General features: G+C 26.4%; 1 protein-coding gene across 1 annotated transcript; it reads right to left on the reverse strand.

The window, feature by feature from the left end:
* Positions 1-2,849: 2,849 nt before the first annotated feature.
* LOC126836664 (uncharacterized) lies at positions 2,850-18,446 on the reverse strand. Its single transcript, XM_050570260.1, has 6 exons — positions 18,165-18,446; positions 9,555-9,681; positions 7,745-7,892; positions 7,589-7,652; positions 5,389-5,537; positions 2,850-3,321 (listed from the first exon to the last, which is right to left on the reverse strand). Exons 1-6 carry the CDS (start codon positions 18,207-18,209, stop codon positions 3,192-3,194), a joined length of 663 nt encoding a protein of 220 aa, XP_050426217.1. The 5' UTR covers positions 18,210-18,446; the 3' UTR covers positions 2,850-3,191.
* Positions 18,447-18,655: the final 209 nt, after the last annotated feature.

Raw genomic sequence — 18,655 nt, forward strand, 5'->3', positions numbered from 1 at the left:
ACAAAAAACAGGAGAGATTTTAATTAAACTTTGACATAACGTACATAATAAAGTTGTGTATTGTAGTATAAGAGAACATTTGAAAAAATATATTTTACTATATAATTTACTTTTCTTATATTTTAATACACTTACATGATATTTATTTGGTATTTTAATAATTTATAAAAAAAAAATAGGGGGGAGGGGTATAACTGGTCATGCCCGGGTTATAGTTTTGACTAAATAGCAACTCTAAGGTATTAAAGTACTATTAGTTCTAAGGCATTATAGTATTTTATTAAATGTTAGGTTTTCCAATATACACCTAGTATTTTCTAGAGCACTATCAACTTTTAAAACCTAAACGGGAACGTCTCATTTAATATTTAACTTTTAAGATAAGAATAGTTCACCGAAAGTTTTGTCTGGGCGATAATCAGATTTTTAAATTTAGTCAAAAAACCATAAAAATATCGTTGAAAACCACCAAATCATGTTAGTATACCAATATGTGTATACAAGTATTTCAACTTTTTAATATTTGGTTAGAAATTTAAAATTAAAAGTGAAACGTATGACGCCTTTACACATCACAATACTTAAAGCTTGTTCAGTGTAAACTAAAACGGTCTTATCATAACCTAAGTTTTGGTTTTTTTTATAGAAGGTGTACAATTAACAATATGTCCCTGTCATCTTAAAATATATTGGACTTTTGTACATTATTTTTTTCATACTAACATAGTTTTAAGTTTTTTTCAACCAAGTCCCATATGCATTTAAACCCTATGCAGTTAAGATATATATATATATATATATTTGTTTAACTTAAGTTTAAGCATAATTTGCAGACAATATTGTTTGGTCGATAACCAGTTATGAATAATTACTTTAAAAATTATTGAAATTATTTTTTATAAATATTATTTAGCTGTACAATAAATTTGAAGTAATATTTATTATATGCTTTAAATGTTTTTATTGTACAAAACTTCTCCGACTGGCAATTTCACCAAACAATTTAAAATGTTGACAATTAAAAAAGTATTTTTTTTAAATGATTTTTTTTCATGTGATAATTGTAACTTTTGATGTTAAAAAATTTACTTTCGACTGTTAGCCATGAGCATATTATCTAAACTTAATTTAATGGATATTTTTCTAAAACGCAATTACCTAGTTTATGAAATTTTTCAAACGAAATCATTTTAAAAGATGTGTTTTTTTTAAAATAGATAATGCGATGAAAACCGAAATTTATTGTCTTGTTTACTTTAAAAGTTGTAAGTATAAACTCCATTGTTACTGTATCTTTTTTTGATAATTTAATAACTATTAAAAAAATAACAATGTTGACTGGGAAGTTTTTGGTGAATTCAGGTATTACTTATCTGCATTACACTTTTTGGCTATGTCATTTTTTTAGAAAAAAATTGTACAACTTACTAAATATTATGCATAATTTTATAATTTTTGTAGTTTTAAATTACAACAGAGTGTGTAGGAAAGAAAACAAGAGGAGAGAATATTAATTAATTTAATTTACCACAAAACGATGGGAAAACTAATTAGTGAATTGAGAATTGTTCTAGATAACCTAGTTTTGGGAGTTAAGCTTGACATAAGTGGAAAAAACTGATTGTCATTTATCATAAATCATAAAAAAAGCTATAATAATAAAAAAATAAAATAAACAACTTTGAAGTAGGTTTGTTTGATTTTTTTTTTTTAATTATCTTTTATTTTTTCAATATTATTAAAAGATGACAAGTTACGTGTGGCCTCTGTAAGTTGATATATTGTGTTCAAACGAGTAAGTTAAACAAATTTTAATTTTACCATCGTTTTTGGTCGTTGGATTTGATTGCCTGCTTGTGTTTATTTTCTCTTGCTATTGTTTGTTTTAATTTATAATGAATAACAATATTATAAAGCATATTATCAAAAATGTAAGTTGTATCAGTAAGTTATAAAGGTAATTTTGAAATATGGCATAGCCGACAAAGCAATAAAGATTTGTGCAACTTAATTTGTGCAACCAATCAATGCGCGCCAAATGTTTGTAATGTTATTAAATTTACGACAAAAGTAAAACACCGAAAATGTAGTTTTTGTACACAACTACTTAAAAGTATGATAAACAATTTCTGTTTTAATCGTTTTTTTCATGTGTCATAATAAAAAAAGAGGCATTAAAAAGAATTATTGTTTAAGTTTTTGTTGAAATTTGATAAACATGTAAAAAACATGCCCTAAATTAAGTTTTCATTGCCAGTAAGTTCAAAAATAAGTCCAACGGACGGTGTCTGACTCAATTTTCAATAACAAAAGTTACATATTATGTTTAAAATTTAAAAAAAAGTGTGAAAACGGCTTAAAAGTTTCAAATTCATTTAAAAAAAATTAGGTTTGTTAGGCGATTTTGAACTTTAAGCTGGAAAATTTTGCATAATAATAATTTCTTTCATAAAAAAAAAACATTTAAACCGAAGTCGAGTGCGCAAAAGAAGCACAATATGAAGTTTCCTGGACCAACCGATTTGGGTTAAGTTCAGGTAATTTAATATACAATAATATACTTAAACGGCTTATAAATATTACTTTGAACTGAAGATTAAATTCTGAACAACTTTTAAACTGTTGAAACGGTGGCCTAAGACGTCTTGTTTATTTCCTGAAATCGTTAAACCGATTAATGTTATATTTTTTTTGTTAGAATAATAATTTATACAATTTTTATTATTTTTTTTTTTTTTAGGGAAACGCTCAAACGATATATTTTTATGTTATTGTTTTGGAAATAATCGGTTTTGTGTTCGTTTTACTTATTTTTCGACGAAAACAACAAACAATACACAATTCTAGGTATAAAAAATTGTATTGGGGTCAAATAGAGTTTTGCGTACACAATATGAAATGTATTGAAAATGTCGTGTAGTTATATTATAATATAAAATAAAACGTATAAAAGCTTGAGCCGACGAAGGCTTTATGGACGCCGTACCAAATAAATAAAAAAATTAACAAACGTCAATCCTTATACAATATATAAATTACCTAATTAAATAGGTTACCTAACAAAATAAAAAAAAAACATGTATGATAATTATCATCTTAAAAAAGGGTAAGGAAAATTCTTTGATTAAACACAATTCGAATGGAAATTAAAATTCAAAAAGAAAAAAATCCTCAATCTTTGAGTTTGGATATTAATCCATTGAGATTCTTTTCATTTCGGCTCTGAGCGTTTCGAGTTTAGGTGTTAATTTTTTAGTTTCTTTTTCCACGGCGTTGCAATTCTCGATTTTTTTGTTTTTGGCCGCGTTTATGTCTTGACAACTGAAAAAAATACAAAAACAAAAGTAAGTACAAAGTATAAGTTTGAAATAAGCAATAATTTTAATTATTATTGCAAAAATAAATTGTTTGAGTACAATGACAAGCGGATAGCACAATTATTCAGATCACAATTAGCAAAATTTTAATTTTTGTCTTTTATCATTTTATTTTATTTTGGTTAAAATAATAATTGAACGTCAAAAAAAATTATTGGAATAAAAGTTAAAACAATAAAATGAAATAAGTATTTGTGTATAACAATAACGTTAAAAACATAATTTAATGTTAATAAAATTTATATTATGAGTTAAAACATATGAAAACTTTTAGTAGTTAAAAAAACAAAATTATGGAAGCCATAAAAGTATATTTTAATTAAAAAGTTCTTAAATAAAAATTTGAAAAATAAATAAAAAAGTATTTAAATACAATTTTAATAACTACCTGTACTATAAATGTATTTAAATTACAAACCAAGTGCGGTTTTATATTAAATTGTAATTGAAAATTATTTTAAAAAGTCAAATATAATCATTCAATACAAATACAATCAAAGTTTTCATTTATAAACATGATTTCATAATTAAAGTGTTAAATTATTCCAACAAAATTATTATTATAAACAGTAATTAGAGAAATAATGCACCAAAAAAAAGGTGTTTAAAAAAATAATCATTTAAAAATTGAATAGAAATTGACCAGATCATAAGATTTTAGTAATTAATTTATACTTAAAGCTTATTAATTTTATATCATGAATTAAAAACAAGATTTTTACGTTAAAATAGAGTAAAAATATAATGCAAATATGCAATTTAAAATCTTAAAATATTTCCATTACCAAATTGGCGTATTTCATATATCGATTAATTTCATGCACAGCTCTTCCATGCATAGAACCATATTGCTGGAAGGCCGGGATAGGATTACTTTAAGTATACATAAAAAATTGCAATTTTATGATTTATTTAGTAGTAGAAATTATATTATTATTATTATTTTATTTTGAACACATAATCGCTGTATAAAATACTTGTGTGTTTTGAATGTTTTAAATGTATTAAACAACATTAGGAAATGTATTATTAATATAAATTAAATTCATTTAAATCCTCTTCAAACAATCTATGCAAAGTTGTATAAAACATACACAGAAATTTATGATTTATAGAACTGATTGAAATAAATCTAAAATTGTCAAGAATAATTGTATATTTTTAGAAAAATTTTACCAAAGTAGCAAAGAAATATTATTAAAGCCCCATTTTTAAACGTTTTTGCAATGTTAATCAAATTCGTCAAATGTGTAAGATTCTTAAAACATAATTAAAAATATTATGAAATCAAAAAAAAGAAAAAAATGTAGGGAAAAAGTCTAAAAAACAAAAATGTGTGAAATATATTATAAACAATTTATAATAAAACATTTTTATTGAACACAGTCTAAAAAAAATCGATAAAACTATCTTCTTAGCTACTTGTAAAATTAAAATAAATATATAAAATAATTTTTTTTATCCCTAGCTGATATGTTGACGTATAAAAAAAATAGACTTATCAAAGAAAAATTGCATTTACAATTTTTCCAACTGTGTTAAAAAACTCTCAACTACAATGTTTTTTCAAGTGTATTATTTGGAGGAAATTTGGAATTTAAATAACAAGTAGAATTTGTATTAATGTTGTTGTTGCTAAATCGAGATGGATAAAAAGGCAGAAATAGGCTATTTACACAAATTTTACTTATTTGTTATGTTTGCCTCTGTGTTTATTTCGAATCGATCAGAATACAATATATATTTTTTATATTGCCTACAATAGCTGCAATGACCAGAATGACCGAAATGGTTATCTAAGAAACCGTACATCCGACAGTGGCTCATCTGGACTTGTGTGAAATGGTAATGTTTTTTTACCTATTCATATTTTCTAATCACAGACTTCTAAATAATATTTGGGGAGAAACACAAGTGTCAATGTATAAAATGTTATATGCAATAATTGTACTAGTACATTATTGTTTTCGCCGGAAATAGGTTTAGTAAAAAATTATACTCTTCCGCTTACAGCTTGTCCAGCATTCTGTACGCGTCGATTTCCATTTTGATTTCCTGTTGTTTTTGAGCGATTTCCGTTTTCAAAGAACTTATTTTGCCACGGATTTCTTTCACCATCATCTTGTGGTCACGAGTGCGCTTCATCAAAGCAGCCTGGCTCTAGAAAATCATTTATTTTTTATTTTCAATAGGTGTATAAAATACAATTAGATACCATCAAATCCGGGCAGAATTTCTAATTTAAATTTACCAAAAATAAAGCCAGGTCAAGTAAGGTCGGGCCGTAGTGAGGAGAGATCATGTTTGAGGTGGGACAGAGTACAGAGTTATGTTGTTGAGTGTTTAAAATTTAAAAAAAAATATGATTTCAAATTTAATTCAAATAAAAATGTATTCTCCATTATACACCCACGTCTAAGTTCAACTATTTTTTTATTTATTTTTAATATTATTTGTACAATATTTTGTTTTTATTGAATTTTTTGTGTCTGAACCGACAATATCTATTAAACTACTGAACCGATTTGTTTATGTAGATCCTGTAGATCAGAAATTGTAACTGATAGGCCACAGAATTTAATCTCTATTCCACTCGCAAATCAAGAGAAACACCTAAAACATATTTTTTAACTTAAAATCACATTTGTGCGAGAAGTTTATTAGCTACAATAACTGTATCAATGAACGTTGACAATCCAAATAGTATCAAAAACCCTATCCCGCTAGACGAGATGCAACCTTTTTGTTTTATTAATTTTCTAGAGTTTGAGGTCTGAAAATTAGACTGAATGTAGATATTGAATGTGGTTATAATGTATAATATTTCCTAGAAAGTCTGTAGTCAAACTTTTATTAAGGAAAAACCAAAAAAAAATTACTTATTTGTTTTGTGTATTCAGCCCAAAAACATACGCATGTAAAAAATGGGAAAATTACAATTTGATCATAATACATTTTTAAGTTTTTATTGTATGAGTGAATCAACAGTCAACAGATATATAAAAACGCTTCAATGCGAATGTGTAGATGGTAAACAATATGATAAATATTGAGAAAACTCAAACCTCAAGCCCTAAAACTTCACCTAAGAGAAAAGGGACAATAGATAAAGTTCCCACCTCTTCTAGGGGAAAAGGTTTATGAAATTTTTTTGGTCTGAAAATTCTCTATCAATTAAAAATTTAATTTGAATATTTTAAAAAAAATTATAGCGCGCCGTAATTTTAAGTAAAAAATGTTGTAAATTTATTATTTATTTGTATATAGTTGTTTTAATGCACCAAAACTTGTTTTAATTTAAATAAATTATAATTACCATTTCAAATAAAAACTAGTTTGGGACGATATGTAAAACTTTATATTTAAAATAATATTTTATTGACACCAATTAATAGTTTACTTTTTTTTAACAAATTTATCTGAAAACAAATTAAGTTTCATTTAATAATTCAGTTAAGTTATTTAATATTTTTTTAAATACAAATGAAAAGCAAAATAATTATGTGTTTAAATTTTAAAAATAGCACATAAAATCAAATACATTTTTGTTATGAGATAAAGTTATTTTATAGGAATATTTTAATCCTACCAATGTCGATAAAATATTATTTTAAGTTAATTCGCGGTAATCGTTTAAGTTGTAAAGTTAAATACTTTTTGTTTATATGTTTGTTAAATTAATTTCAATTAAACTAAAGTTTTACTTGTACCTAAGTAGAGTTTTTATTAGTAGATTTATTTAATTGCAAATATTCATACGAATTTATTTACATAGGTACCTACTACCCACGTCTGGTTTCAAATAATTTGTTAGTTTTGTTTTTTGTAATTAATAATTATTACATGCATGTGTTATAATATCTAAATAACATATATTAGTATGTATATACATATACATGTTTTTTAAACAGATTTACTTTAACATTTATTTTCGACAAACAAAAAAAAATTTCCAAAATATTGATTTCGGTTTGTTCCTTCAATTATTGTTATTATTCTTAATTATATTAATTTAAAAAAATATTATATTATTTTAAATATACATTTAATAATTACTTTGAAACGTTATTTTACCTGTTATATGAAAAGTTTTTTTTGGTTAAATTGTTATTTTATGTATTTAAGTTTTAAAAAAAAATGTTCGGTTTAAAAATGTTTGCCCAGATTTGATTAAGACCATGTGAATAGTGATTGCTAATCTAATTTTATACTTCAACAATTTCGGTTTGTTCTTTTAATTTCTCCATCATGTCTCTTGTCATTTCAGCGTGGTTTCTGAAAACGATAGTGAAAAATAAAAAAACAAAATTAATATTATATCGTTACTCTTATTGTGTTAACAGCTCACAGATGTTAATTTAACTCACATGGCTTCTTCTGTGTCCTGCGAAGCAGCAACGAAATCGGTGTTGCGCTTTTTGTTGATTTTCTTTATCAAGTAATCGTTCCTGGTCTTGCGTTCGTTCACTTTCTTGACCAACACCCCCAAACTTTCATGAGCAGCTTTCAATATGGCTGCAATTTAAAATATATATATATTTTAGAAAAAATTTTATTTTTTATTAAGTCTAAAATATATATTTGGGCTATTTCACCGCACGTTTATGTTCATGGCGAAATTTTCCATTTAGTTTATTCAGGTGACAAAAATTAGTCGATCGAAATCATTAATATACTTAGAAAAAAACAAAAGGTAAAAAAAATACAATTAATATCCATTCATTCACACTCCATATTCAAAATGCATTCAAACCTGTTCGTTCGTAGAGTGGGATATTGCTAGATTTTAAAAATCAAAATCAGGGTTTTTTATTTTGAATCAATTTAACAAAGATTTGGATATTTGATTTTTAAAGTAATTATTATCTTTTTCATGCTACATTATATATAAGACCAGCAAGTTTTTTGTAATAGGTATATCTAGTGTATTATATATAATATAATAAGTACTATGTAAAGTATTGAAATATAATTTATAGCTAAAAATTATTATCTAAAAAGTGAGAGTATAGTAAAAGAGAAAATGAAGACAATTCATCGGTTGTTAATGGTGTTCTTTGTTTTTTTTTTGTATTATCAATAAACTTGTATTAATTTAATTAACGACTGGATTGTGAAAGTAGACGGATAATTTGTGTACTTCCTTGTAATGCACATAATATTATATTATATATAATAATATGTTATATTGGAAAATGAAGGATGACTTAAAAAAAATTTAAATAAACACCAAGACCTTATTTTTAACATATGCGTTGTACAGTCAAATTTGACCTTTTTTGTGTGTATTTTAATAAATCTATTTTTTATTTTTTTGACTTGGAACCGAATTTGGTCTTAGCATTTTACTAGCGACTTTCGTTATTTTTTTTAAATCGCTTCCAGCGTTGTGAAAAACCCCACCGTTTTTTGTTGTTCTTACTGTGAGTTGTCCGTTAAAATGTTTTTCAGAGAAAAAAAGCTGTTTATTAAAATAAATATAAGAGAGTTTTTTTTATTTTCTATTTACTTTGCTGAATTCATGACTAATGTCTCAGAATAGATGTGGAATTTGTTAAGTGTTTTACAAAAGAAAATAGGAATATTCCGATTTGATTTTTATTTTAATCCACCTTATCACTAATCTCCAGTGAATTCAAATGTGAGGGGAGGGAGAAGAAAGGTAATGGATAATTTAAGGGATATTTTGATAATTTATGATCCAACTTTTAAATAATCATGTACAAGAGATCTTAGAAAACGGGAGTGCCTTATTAATTCCACCCCTAATTTCGTATACCCTTTTTATCTTTCCTCCCCTGCAATTCTATTTCCGGTGTCGCGATGACGCTAATTCAATGATCAGCTGCTATAAGACTTATCCCTCGACTTTAATTCACAGGAAACAATGAATCTCTTTTCGATTCCAAAAATATATAACAGCATTACCTCCTCCTGGGGATTGTTATGTACGGATACTATAGCGTCGAACAACAAATTCAATTTCGTCATCTTTTCAACAAAAGAAATCAGGCCTTATTTAGTTTATCTGAGATCATCACCGTCCAAATCCCATTTAATACGCTGCCCGGTGGACATGACCGCATTTTTATTATTATTTATTAGACATCCTTTTATTAGCTGCTAAATAAAGTTACCGTGGCGTGGCGTTGTAATGAAATCCCTAACACTACTAACCGTCGTTTTCTTTCTTCTTCAACACGGTCACTTCCATCAATTTCTTCACGGCGTCTTTTTCTTTCATTTCAAGCTCGGCCAGTTCGCGTTTGGCTTTGTCACGTCTGAGGCGCAAAGCTCTCATTTCCTATAAAAAAAAAATTACAAAAAAAAAAGATCATTAAATGATACACTTTGCAAACATCGCCGACAACACTCGAGAAGTCCACCCAATTCCTTATTCAAACGTGTGAGCTCATTGCATCCGGTGAACACATTTTTTTTGTAATTTTGTTGACTATAATTTATCTTTCTATTTATCAACAGGCCTTGAGTGGAACAGTTGAAACGGTAATAAGCAATTGTAGAAGGAGTGGCAATAATTGACAAAAAAACTTTAAGCAAAATATATAAATATATACAATGTTGATACTATTATTTAAGATATAAAAATGTATTGGATTTCGATTTTTGATCAGTGAATTGGCTAAAACAACTTTAAAACATTAACACTAACGAAGTGTCTAAATAGTAGTATTGTTAATGTAATAAGAGTCATACATAAGTTGTTGTTTTTACAAAATTTACTTAAAATTTAATGGAAAATATTGCCCATAAGAAACTGAATAACTGCAAAAACAACATAAGTCAATGTGTTTACTTGTAAAAAAAATATATCATACTAATATTTACATATTGTTACGTTAAATAGTCATTGGGTTTTAGTATTTTTTGTGAATTCTGGACTTTAGTCTACACTTCTGATGTTTACTAGTAATAAATGCGTTTTTAAGTATCATTTTGTTTAAGGAAAAAAAGGCGCAAGGTTGTGCAACGATTTTAATAAAATGTCTGCGTTAAACTAACTTAAATTAACAAATGCTGAAAATAGATGAGTGCAAAAAAAATGTTAAATGTAGGAGTAACAATTGTGTTCTAATATACGGTTAGAGTAAAATTTTAGTTTTATGACTTATGTCATTTGCTGAATTGACCGATTTAATTGCACTTAATGAAGGTACTTATTTCATTTTATAACATTGTACCTAAGTGTATTTTTTTTTTACATTTTTTATATAGGTGTCTGATGTTTTTTCAACCATTTACACCAACGCTATCGAAAGACATAAACATGTTTTTATGTTGAAAATATTATATGAATCCTTTAAAAAAAAATGTGTTTGCTATGTGAGTTTTTATTTATATAGTTTTAAATTTTACTGATACTGTATTGACAATTTATTATACCTTTGAGGTATTTTAAAAAGTAATCCGATTATGGGTAAAACGTTTATTCTTTTTATTTCATCGTATTTCAACAACTATTTGTGAAATATATAATAAATAATTTGTGATATAAAAAGTTACAACCATTTATATAATGTCTAAATAAAGAATAAAACAAATTTAATTAAACATTACCTAAAGTTTTAATCGACACAAGTCATAAATTTTAAATTTTGTAAAAAACTTAGGTATTACTTAGGTAAACAGCAATATTTTTTATTATGCACTTTTGCCAGTTTATATATTTTGTTTTTCGGATCATAATTTGATTCATAATTTACAATTTTAAAAAGTCCACCTATTTCATTAAATTAGTACAAAACATAAATGTTGACATTTTGCATAACAAAATAACTTTTAAAATTTAGGTAAAAAAACAAACAAAAATACAACGCAATAATGTAAAAAATTGTAATTCAATAAAAGTAGGTATTGTTTTTTAATGTCGATTTTATCGTTCTGTCAAGACTATGTTATTTGCATTCCATTACTCAGATCAATGTTATAATTTTTAAGTAACTCGGCATGGGAGCAGAGCAAAGCCAACCATAAACAGTAGATAAACATTATATTATTCGAATCAATACTCGCCTGCGACTTGTATGTCGGTGGCGGTATATTTCTACAAGATTCACTACACAAACACTTATACATTCCGGCAATAAACTCACTCGCTTCCTTTTGATAAAAAAATAATAATAACCTAACAATAGGCCCCACACTTAAACTTCCTTTTATATATTAATTTATTAGTGTACCCGTTTTATAGCCGCTGCACACTTCAGCATTCACATCTCCAAGATTAAACGTCATAACTAGTTGGAAATAGTAAGAAACGTTTGTTTGTTAAAAAGAAAAATATAAAAATAATAGTTAACTCAATTTCAGGTATAATAAAGGTATTTTCATGAGTTTACACGAATTTTTTTCTTTCAGTATTATTTTAGTTCACTAAATTGAGTAGGTATGAACAGCTATTATAATATTATTATTAGTGCAACGCCTAAAAATGCCTTTATTGGTTTTTTAATATACACCCAAAAGGAAAATATAATATATTATATTAAAAAAAAACCCACAATGGCATGTCGTTTAGTAGATATTAGGAATTCTTCACGAGGAGACGTCAAGTATACTTTATCGTTTTATAATGGTTTTTTAATAATTCTGTGTTGTATAATACCACATTAATGTTTAATATAACAATAAAGCGTGGATAAACGAAACAACGTTAATTACAATATATTATAACATTACACATTTAAATAACTGTTAATATTTTAGTTACAATATTTAAGGAGGTTTATTAAGGATAAAGCCTGGTTTAAAGCGTACAAATTAAGTTACCGTTAAGAATTTACATTTTTTAATATGCAAACGTTTTCTAGGCATTTAAAAAATATTTTTTTAGTTGGGAATTATGTAAATGCATTTTCAGTTTTACTAATTTTTATTTTGTTGTTATTTAAATTTGTTCAAATAAAAACCTTTTTGAAATTATTACTCACAGCTTTGGTTGAATAAAAATATAATTATTACCTATATTCGAGATTTTATTTTAATACATTCTTTTAATTTGTAGTATAATTATTCAAATTATTATTACAATTACACCCAAGTTTGATTATAGCAATAAATATCACTGTTTTGTCACGTATAAAATTGTAAGATAATTTTACAGGAAATATAGCATGATAAATTTCACAGGAATTAGGGCATGATTAACTTTTTTCATCACACATTCCCAAGATAAAAACATAATTCCATAAAACCTGTATTTATACCAACTTATGAAGTACGACTTGCTTTGTTATCAACAAAATAGAAAAAAAATAAAAATACTAATAATTTAATACTTTGTAAACAGAGAATACTTCAGTTTATCGCGTTAATATAATATAATTAAGTGTATCAAGAGTTTAGGACTACTTGACTTGAAAGGAATATTTTGCTGAATATCTCGTGTGTCTAAAAGTGTTTATAAAAAGAAAAAACCATTGCTTTATCGAGACGAGAACGATTACCTGAAATATTATTGTCAACAAATCGATTTTCAAAAAAAATGTTTATCGTTATTTAAACCGAATTGATCCCAATAAAAAAAACATTAAATTGTACCTGTATTATAAAAAATTTTTTAACTTCCGGTTTATACATTTTTGTACTAACAACTAAAATATATTATAAGTGTCATTCCATGTCAAATCTACAACAATAATATTTTCAGTTCGTTTTGAGTTTTTAAATGTATATTAAAAATAATTTGTCCTTATTGATAAAAAAAAATTACAATAAAGCCGATTGTTAACATTTTCAGCTTATACCACTTGAAAGATTTAAAATGGAAACCTATTTTTTTTTTAAACTTAATATAAGCTTTAGGACATAACGTTTGGTTGGAAAAAAAACTACGGTTATAGTTTTTATTCTTAGTAAACTTTTCTAAATAACTAATCAATATTATTTATGAAATAGGTTAACAGGTAATAATGTCAGAATTTTGACCAAAAAAATACAAAATTTGTATAAAAAAAACGACGGTTTTTAAATGACATTCTGTTTATTTTTTATAAATAAGTTAATAGTTTTTGAGGGGAGAAACATAGTGTAAATATGGGTGTAAAACAAAGAAATATTATTAGTTAAAAAACTAACCCTATCTTACTATAGAATTATAATGTCTAAAGGTTTATTCAATTAGGGTAAAAAAAAATGATCTCAACCTTTTCAGTATTGTGATGGAAGAAAAATGCGCGAATATCGTTGGGTATTTTTTTAAAAAACTATTTTTTTTTAATTGCATGTGTTCAATTATATAGTTTATTTCTGGATTAATCAATATGATATTATGAATTTAAAAAATAGAAAATTATATTATGTCAATTTCACATAATATCAAATAAAATTAGGTAAAATTTACGTTTATAGTATTAGTAAGTACAGGAAACAAAAAATCAGTATATGCTATACATAATTCTTTAAATTTTTTTTTTAAATTTTAGAATATTGATAACAAGTACAAAACAAAATATCGTATTGATTTCAAATGAAATGACCCTAAAACGAGTATTTTGTAATAATGTAGAGGTCATATTTTGGGTAAACCTAATATTTCCATATTAGACAATTTTACAAATAATAATACTTTACACTGGGCAATTTTCGGTGAATGATAAGCGATGGAAAAATAATATTTTGATTATTATCTCTTCGAGTAACTTATACTTATTGCTGTGAACTAATTTAAAAACATATTTTATCAGTATATAAAACTGACAAAATAAAGACAATTGAATTAATTTTGACTTAACCCGTTACCGTTTGCTGCAATTATTATAAGAACAATAATAATAATACAAATATATAATATTTAGGTTAAAAATACTCTTATAGAACGTTGGTCGATCACTGAAATTATTTACATTTTTTACTAATTATATATAATTTTTTTTCCTAAAACAAAAAAATAGATTAATAAGAATTGTTAAATAGGTACTAGGTAACTACAATGTTTAATCTTGTAAGCCAAAACACAATTCACGGCCAAGACAAGATGTATAATATCGTTCGTGAAATGTATAATGCGACAACTTTTACATAAGGTATTATTGTTTATAGATTTTTCGCATCAGTCGTTAATAATATTACACCTTTTTTATACATAAAAACAAGTGTAGATATTTTTAACTAGTAATATACGATACTATTATTGTACACTACAAAATAATATTGATTTTCGCCTTAACTTTTATGTATAAAAAGGAGAAACTAATTGTATAATACTTTCAAAGCCGTTACCAATGTCAATCTATCCTCTACTGTTATATTTCCGTCTAGTATAAAAGTAGGACTTATCATTTAATTTATAATACATTATGAAATATATTTTATAATGTTATATAAATTTGTATTTGCTATTTAAAGACGGTAAAATTTAGAGGTGACATTGTAATTTTGAAATTAATTTCAATAGTTTTCTTTTTAATTTATTTAAATTAGTTGAAATGAATATTCAATTGTAATTTAGATATAAAACTGTATTCATTATATAAGTTTTTTTTAATTGAAAATTAAACAATGCCCGAGTTCGTCTGGAAAAAATGTGCTGAAACTCATAATTAATAAAAAATATTCAATTTAGGTTATGGTATAAGGTTAGATAACAATAACATGATATCTCTGCGATTTTCCCCTCCCCAAAAAATAATTGTATATTAAAAGAATGATGATATTTAATATTTGAAAACTGTGATTTTTGAAATAATTAAGTAGATAATATTTTATATTTATAATATATCATTGAAAATAAATAATATTCCCAGCAATACAAGTAAACACAAATAAAGACATAAAACAGTTTTATTTCAGTGATTCAAAATAGAACTATCTGAGTTCATTTGAGTTTTCGGCAAACATATAACTGTATAAATTATACGATATTGTTGAAGTCCATACTTATATTTTATTTATATATATATATCGAATTCAGAGAAAATGTATAAAAGATTATTCAGAAAGCAATGCGAACGTTTCCATAATGTTTCCAAGTAGGCATTTTTTGCGGATAAACACTCGTTTTTGAATATCTTTTTAAATGTATGAATTCATTCGAATGTATTTTAGATTTAATATACGTATATTTTAATACAATTTTTTTTACCATAAATATTATCATTCAGATTTCAAAATTCAGAGTTTAACCGAGTAAATTGCGATTTTACAATAAAGGTCCTTTATGCTTTTAAGAAACCCAAACACAAAAACCACCAAAACCAACCACTAAACATATGAATTGTTAAATTTATAGTTTTCTATAAAAAAAAGTAAGACCACAACACTGACAATAATATTGTAGTCTACAAGTATTTTTGTACGGTTGAAAGTTCTAAAAAACAAATATTTTTATTTTTTGGTTTTAATGTGTCTTTGGGTCAACATAATATGATTATGTAGTACAAACAAGTCACAAAAGTGATGGCACAAGTTTGATATATAATAAATGAATTGGTTTAAAAGGAGTTAAGCTAAAAACAAATGTATTGGACAGTTATTTGTGATATAATGTTTAAAAGCATAAACCACCCAAGAAATTAAATAATAGTTATTAATTAAAATTTTTATTAGAAGGGTAAAATAGCAGCCCCCATTTTATAGCACTAAACTTTAAACACGAATATGAAAGATTCCCCATACGTATGGAAGTATATACAAAAACTTTGATAAAACTCTACTTATGTAATACACATTATAGCTTATAGAAATGTATAGTAAATGACATGACGTCTTACAATACCAAATACAAACAATTTTCATCGAAATTCTTATTTTTGGGATGGGGCAAGTCTGCTACTAGTACTTTACACAAGATACAAATGCTGTGGTTTATATATATATATTTTTTTTATGAGTTTTGTGTTGATTCCCAACTGAAAACTCTTTGGATCTCGAATACAGATCTGCCACTATTTGCTCACATTTACGTTTAACGACCTGTGATTTTTACAACTTTGGTAAGATAAAAGTTTTAAATCGCATTTATATAGGCCTAACGGGGAGAGGCAGATGAGAGGTGCTTAAGGGTACTCGGGCGTTCCCCCTTGGCTTATAAACATGCAGCCCTTCCTAAAACTCGCTTAGATAAGTATAATAATATGTAAAAACCGTCCAAAAAGATTTACGGTGGTTGCTGTTCCAGAGTTTTGTAAACGTTATCACAGAGTTTAAAAGAAAATGCAAAAAACTGCTAAGCTCATTTGCGAAAGAAAGTCACAGGAAGAAAAATTGATCCTAAGTACAGATTAGCTTACAAACAAAGCTTTGGTAAGATTTACGGTTTATTCGACATGAGTGTGAAGCCAAATATTTTTTTACTTTAAATCATATTTTTATTCTATTAAAAATCCAATAAAAATTCTGTGACAGTTTTGAATTCATCAGACAAGACAATTTTCAAACCTAATTTTAAATTACTGAATTCACAAGTCACATACACGTTTAAATGTCATAAAACCTAGTTTTAAACAAAAATTAAAAATTCTTCACAAGAAAAATGTGGTGAAAAATCTAATTTAACCGTCTAAAAAAATGGATTCAGTACGTATATTTGTTTTAAAAAATCTTAATTTTGTTTTCAAGTGTGTTTGGATGAAATTATTTAATTTTGATATTATGTAAATATTAACAAAAAAAAATAATAAGTATGGAGTCTTACGGTCTTGCCATAAAGATTAATTTTTTTGGAGATTAATATTTGACCCTAAAAAAATTACTTCACTAAACGGCAAACTTATTTATTTTTTGGAATAGGCATTTAAAAAATGATAACTGACTATTTCTTGAAATAATGGATTTGCGCGTTAAACTATTCTGGCGCTTTATATTTAAAGAGAAAAAGTTTTGAAAACTTCATATTCCGTCAGTGGGGTAAATAATAATACTTTGATTTTAATGTATACTTTTGAATTTTCATTAACTTAAATTTTCTCAGGCACGTTTTCTAAGTGACTGCCAATGTTAAAACTTACAAAACAAAAAACAAACATTTATTGTTTTATTTTAAATTTAAACGCTACACTAAAAATCCCGCATTAAATCTGAATTCGGTGGAAAGAAAAAAAATAGAAAAAGTTTCTATCGAAAATCAAGCTAATACAATTTTTTCTAAACTAAACTATGACTTTTGAAAAACGTCAAACGTTTTATCCTTAAAAGCTGTACTCTATATTTTGGAGGGAAAACAGACAAATTTAATAAAAAATAAATAAATTGGTGATAACAAATTTAAATCTGAGGTGTTTCCTTTTCCAAATTGTCCATTTAATTAGGTACTTATAAGAAACTAATATTAAGAAAACGTAATATCCTCTTTTTTTATTAAGGAGTTAGGTAGGATTATAGCAAAATCTTAATTTGAAGGTTAAACTACGATGTGTCACTATTTTTTTGGCAGTTAATTTATTTCTATCGCTACATTGTTGACAGCTATTCAAAAAAAAATGTTTATCTTATTTTACTGAGCCCACAGCACAAGAAAATGACGTAGTCTATTTTGCACACACTAAATCTTACGATTTAACATTTTGGAAAACCCTTTTAATTTCAAACAGTTGTAACTTTTTAATTAAATTTTGCAAAAAGGATACTTAACGGCGGTTTCCCCTCCAAAACGGTTTGTTTACTTTAGGATTTGACTTAACTATACTCTAAACGCGTTCCCAGTGGTATAACACGTCATTTTATTAACCGATAGGTATTACATCAAACTCTAATGTCACGTTAAACATAATAATATTATATTATAACAAACTAATATCGTTATCTGAAAATTTTTTTTTGTCTTTTTACCTCCGGAATCCTCTTGAGCACGACGTTGACGTCCAAATTTTCCATTTTTTCAGATGCTGTTGTGCAATACTTTGCGGCCGTTTGAATTGTGTCGGATTTATGGGTTGTTTTTTTTTTTTACTAAGGTAAACTGGGGTGGTGGTGGTGTTTTTGGTTTTTTGACGGGCAAGGTAAACGACCCACGTTGTGTACCGGTGTATTACTACAGGCGGCTGCGCTGGCTGCCGGTCGACGGCGTGTACAGGGTAGACAAGCGCGCGCTCAACGTGTACGCCGGACGATTCGCCGTACAGCACTACGGCCTACAAACGAGCGGCACGCACACACACACACACACGGGCAAAACTTTACCGCGCCGTCACCCGCCCCGCGCCCGTCCCTGTGGCCGCCGCCGCCGCCGCCGCTTTTGTTCTCCCCCTCGCACGCATACCGTATACCGCGTATACGGTAAGCATTCGTCAACGTCGGATTTCCCGCGCTATACCGTGCGC

This window comes from Adelges cooleyi, unplaced genomic scaffold, assembly GCF_023614345.1.
Source record: "Adelges cooleyi isolate 19-005CV unplaced genomic scaffold, UGA_ACOO_1.1 ACOO_flye_CR_arks_rails_tigmint_CR_PRNA_247, whole genome shotgun sequence".
Lineage (NCBI taxonomy): Eukaryota > Metazoa > Arthropoda > Insecta > Hemiptera > Adelgidae > Adelges > Adelges cooleyi.

What these genes read in the sequence shown, in the direction of transcription:
- LOC126836664 (XM_050570260.1), bottom strand. Translation starts at nt 18,209, where the DNA reads ATGGAAAATTTGGACGTCAACGTCGTGCTCAAGAGGATTCCGGAG. An exon ending in GAAGAAGAAAGAAAACGACG is followed by an intron (nt 7,893 to 9,554) that starts GTTAGTAGTGTT and finishes TTTAAATTGCAG; the next exon opens with CCATATTGAAAGCTGCTCAT. An exon ending in TACAGAATGCTGGACAAGCT is followed by an intron (nt 3,322 to 5,388) that starts GTAAGCGGAAGA and finishes TATTTTTTTCAG; the next exon opens with TTGTCAAGACATAAACGCGG.